The following is a 4,434-nucleotide window of genomic DNA, read 5'->3' as shown; positions in this document are numbered from 1 at the left end:
GAAATGGGTCGAGCTGTCCCTCTAGGGAGGTTAACTGGGTGAAGAGGTTACACATTTTTTTCTATTTAATTTCTCATTTAATCTGTTTCATTTCTGTTCCTCCCAGGCGAAAGCAAAGAAGAAGACTTCTTTAAAAGAAGTCTTCTAGAGAAAACGATTTCTGTCATCTCAGCCGTCTTTTCGGTCGGGGTTTCGTTCGGGCTTTTGTTTGCTTCCTCTGTTTGTTCATTTCTCTGCTGTTCACTCGGTTTTGCTCTTTGTCTCCGCCTTCGGCTGTCCATTTGTTCGGTTGTGTTGTGTTCGAGCGTTCGTTTCCTTCGCGCTCGTTTGGCTGTTCGTTTCTCTGTCGTTCATTCGTTTCTTGTTGTTTAGGCTGGAGTCATCTGTCTCATATTTGAATTCCTATTGAAGTTCCGAAATGTATTAAAACCTAGCGCCGGAGTACCGAAGCTACTTTACTTTAATATCAAGGGAGACAACCCACAGCGTTAGAAGCTTTTTACACGCTGTGTAAACGTACCATACACTAAATGCCATGGTTTAATATCAAACAAGGTTTTCTCATAACGCCAAAAGTGCTTTTTTTGTTTTAATCAGGGTAACATAATATAAGATCAGTCTCTATTAAATTGGAAGTGATCAATTTAATCCCGGTTGTATCTTTCATTACATTTAAGTTCATTAGGTTCTTCAGGACAAGATAAATTCTGCTTTATTCAGGCTTTAAAAGAAGTTTTATAGTACAGATGATTTCTGTTCCCTCAGTCGTCTCTTTGTTTTGGTTGGGTTGTGGTCGGGCTTGTGTTTGCTTCGGGTTCGTCTGTCTGTTCATTTCTCTGCCGTTCACTCGACAGTTTTGTTTTTTGGGTGAGGGAAATCTATCTGTTGCGTGCAGACGTCTGTCTGCGCTTTTGACTGTCCGTTTGTTTGGTTGTGTTGAGTTCCGGCGTTCGTTTGCTTTGCGCTCGTTTAGCTGTTCATTTTTTTTAGCGTTCATTCAATTCTTGTTGTTTGGTTTGGGGTCATATGTTGCATAATTATTTTAACTCCGTTTAAAGTTCGGAAATGCATTAAAACCCAACGAGTGGCGAGGTTCCTTCGTTTCAATATCAAAAAAAGTCTTCACAGCATTGGAGGTTTTTCCTTCGCTTTGTGAACAAAAAATAAAAACAAAATTCTTTGCAATTGTGTTTGTTGTTGTTTTTAATGTAAAAGGAGTCTTTGGCAGTTGAACCATCTGCTACCGCTCCGTTTCTTCGGTGTTTTTGTTTTTCAACTTATGCGTCGTAGATTGGCATGTTTGACAAGATGATTGAAGACCACTTACCTACGTTATGATGTCCTGTCAAATATCTTTCCGCATGCCCCTCCCACTCATTGAATGACCGTATATTACAAAAGGCATGTATATTGCTTGTCATCGCAGAGCAAGGAAATCGCAGAGTGATGGCCACAGCAAACGTGTTTGGAGGAGTGAAGCAAAAAACGTTTGAACAACAGTTGTGCTGGGTAGGGATAACTGCAGGAGCTGAAATTCACGGCCAGTTAATATTTCTTTCAATCTCAACCGCCTTCCTGTCCATTACTGCATTTCTCGGGAATGCGCTCATCCTAGCCGCTCTTCGTAAGGATTGTTTCCTTCATCCGCCTTCCAGAAGTCTGCTTCGTAGCCTTGCAACAACTGATCTCTGTTTTGGTATTATTGCAGAGCCTCTCAGTATTGCTTTCTGGATGTCTGTATTGTATGAACATCGGAATATTTGTCCTTACGTAACAGTAGCGAGTTTTCTAACTCATATCATTTTGTGTAAAGTGTCTCTGTTGACATTGACTGCAATAAGCGTGGACAGACTTCTCGCCCTGTTGTTGAGAATGAGATATAGACAAGTTGTTACTTTGAAGCGAACCCAAGTGGTGGTTGTTAGCTTTTGGGTTGCAAGCGCTGTGTTTTCAACGGCCTATTTCTTGAATTTCGTCATAATCTTATGGTCTTGCTCTATTGCTGTATTAATTTGTCTAGTAACTTCAACCATCTCTTACACCAAGATTCTCCTAACACTCCGCCATCGTCAAACTCAGTTACAAGACCGAACTCAACAACCGAACCAAACAAGTCCATTGAACATCACGAGATACAAGAAGGCAGTGACAACAGCGATATTGCTGCAATTGACAATGGTCACTTGTTATCTGCCTCATGGTATAGCAGTGGCTTTGTTGACTAGGACTGAACTATCAACATCTGTATTTCTCGCGAGCCAATTTACCGTCGTATTAGCTTGCTTAAGCTCATCATTAAACCCGATTCTTTACTGTTGGAAGATAGAAGAAGTTAGGCAAGCAGTGAAGGACACAATCAGACAAGTGCTTTGCTGTTCATCGTGTTAGCTCTTGTCGAGTTACGTAATGATTATCCCTTAGCTTACAAAGAAAAGATGAAAACGATAATTATTACGCTGTTTAGAAGATTTCCTCAAGGAAGTCTATTAAGAGCGGTACGTGTTCAGTTTAGGATATTGGTGCTGCATTTAGGATTAACATCTGTAAAAACCACACTATTGTAGATTAACAACTTGTTTTGATGACTTGCAATGTGAAATAAAGACAGTCAATAGCATAAATATCAGTTCTTGTTCTTCATTATTTAAACACCACCACTTTGCCAACAGAGTTTATCAAAATCAGTAAGCGGGTTTGTCGTTTTAAGCAGCTTTTCATTTAAAACACAGGCACGAGGCCAAGTGAGTCTCGAGATCGTTGAGAGAACTCGTATTTGGGTAAAGAACGAGCCTTTCAGTAATCTACGAAAATATTAGACTATTTGATGGCCATATGCAATTCGGGAGAAAGCCAGATTGTGTACAATTGGTACAAGGGATCACAGTAACTGCGACTTCATTTTAAAAGTAAACGTTTGGGTTCAGAATTTTTTTCCATGAATTTTTTTTTCGGTCTTACGTACTTCTAATTTTTATCGAATACTCATAAATTTATGCACAGAGAAAGAATTAAAAATATTCAGGATGATAATGTACTCAGTTGATGTTCAGACAGCTGTTTCTTCAAAATTGTGATCTGTTCATTGAGGCAGACGTTCGCTATTATATTCAAGATCCCTCATTCTTGGAACATAAACATAGTCAGACAGCCGACAGCACGGGTGGACAGCTTAAAGAAGATCTGTTCTATAAGGCCATTTTGGTGGTTGAGATAAAAAGGCTAGTTTTAATTTATTTTTAAAAGCCTGGGAAAGAAAACAAAATACCTTGCTCGGTTAAACTCAGCATAAAAAAGAATAGGTATTTCGGCAACTTACTAGCTTCCCAAACTGATTAGCATTGTAAGTTGAAGTTTTGTCTCGCGTTAGAGTACTAATGAAGTGAAAGACCACCTTTCATTGATACTGACGGATAGAACAGGGATTCTTGATGTTCATTATTCCATCAAATTTGGAATAAAGCGTTACCCCTTGGGCTGCGATCACGCGTACTCAAATCTGTTTACACTGACAGTTGAATAGTAATTTTGCAATGGCGGCAACTATGCTATCAAAAACAAAGGTACCTGACGCAAATCCCTGACGCAAATCCATTACCAAGTGTTTAATCGAGTCGATGAATTATATATATATAAAAAAACAATAGAAACTTTACTAAACATAAACAACAGGACGTATTCAAACAAGCGCAGTAAAGAGAGGGGTGAATAGCTAGGGGTATGCAAATCCGTCGATCCGTGTCTCGGCGTTCAGACAAACACATATTATGTGATTCTTTCAATATACAGAACGGCAAAAATTACGCCATGTTCTCAATATGTGAATACTACTTTCATATGCGAAATAACATTAACATATATAGACGCTCTTTCTCGCCGATGTTCAGCGGCGAGGTAATTCTGTCTGTATAATAAAGGAACCAAAATCTCGCCGATGATCAGCGGCGAGGTAGTTCTGTCTGTATAATAAAGGGACCAAAATCTCGCCGATGATCAGCGGCGAGGTAATTCTGTCTGTATAATAGAGGAGCCAAAATCTCGCCGATGTTCAGCGGCGAGGTAGTTCTGTCTGTATCATAAAGGATACAAAATCTCGCCGATGATCAGCGGCGAGGTAATTCTGTCTGTATAATAAAGGGACCAAAATCTCGCCGATGTTCAGCGGCGAGGTAGTTCTGTCTGTATAATAAAGGAACCAAAATCTCGCCGATGTTCAGCGGCGAGGTAATTCTGTCTGTATAATAAGGAACCAAAATCTCGCCGATGTTCAGCGGCGAGGTAGTTCTGTCTGTATAATAAGGGAATCCGGAATCCGAGCCAAAATTCACAGCTGATCCACGATCCACTGTGTTTTCAAAATCCGCGAATCCGCTCGATTTAGCGCAAAAATCCACAATCCGTGCGCTTTTTACGGCCAAATCCGTCGATCCGAAAAAC

General features: G+C 40.1%; 1 protein-coding gene across 1 annotated transcript; it reads left to right on the top strand.

Annotated features, from left to right (window-relative positions):
* Nucleotides 1-1,400: 1,400 nt before the first annotated feature.
* Nucleotides 1,401-2,621, top strand: LOC149117322 (melanocyte-stimulating hormone receptor-like). Its single transcript, XM_089282986.1, has one exon. It carries the CDS (start codon nt 1,447-1,449, stop codon nt 2,386-2,388), a length of 942 nt encoding a protein of 313 aa, XP_089139112.1. The 5' UTR covers nt 1,401-1,446; the 3' UTR covers nt 2,389-2,621.
* The last annotated feature ends 1,813 nt before the right edge of the window (nt 2,622-4,434 follow it).

The sequence above is a fragment of the Orbicella faveolata genome, unplaced genomic scaffold, assembly GCF_042242905.1.
Source record: "Orbicella faveolata isolate gen_17 unplaced genomic scaffold, um_ofav_v1 contig_12, whole genome shotgun sequence".
In the NCBI taxonomy this organism is placed as follows: Eukaryota; Metazoa; Cnidaria; class Anthozoa; order Scleractinia; family Merulinidae; genus Orbicella; species Orbicella faveolata.
This window is presented reverse-complemented; position numbering and strand designations above follow the sequence as displayed.

What these genes read in the sequence shown, in the direction of transcription:
- LOC149117322 (XM_089282986.1), top strand. Translation starts at nt 1,447, where the DNA reads ATGGCCACAGCAAACGTGTTTGGAGGAGTGAAGCAAAAAACGTTTGAA.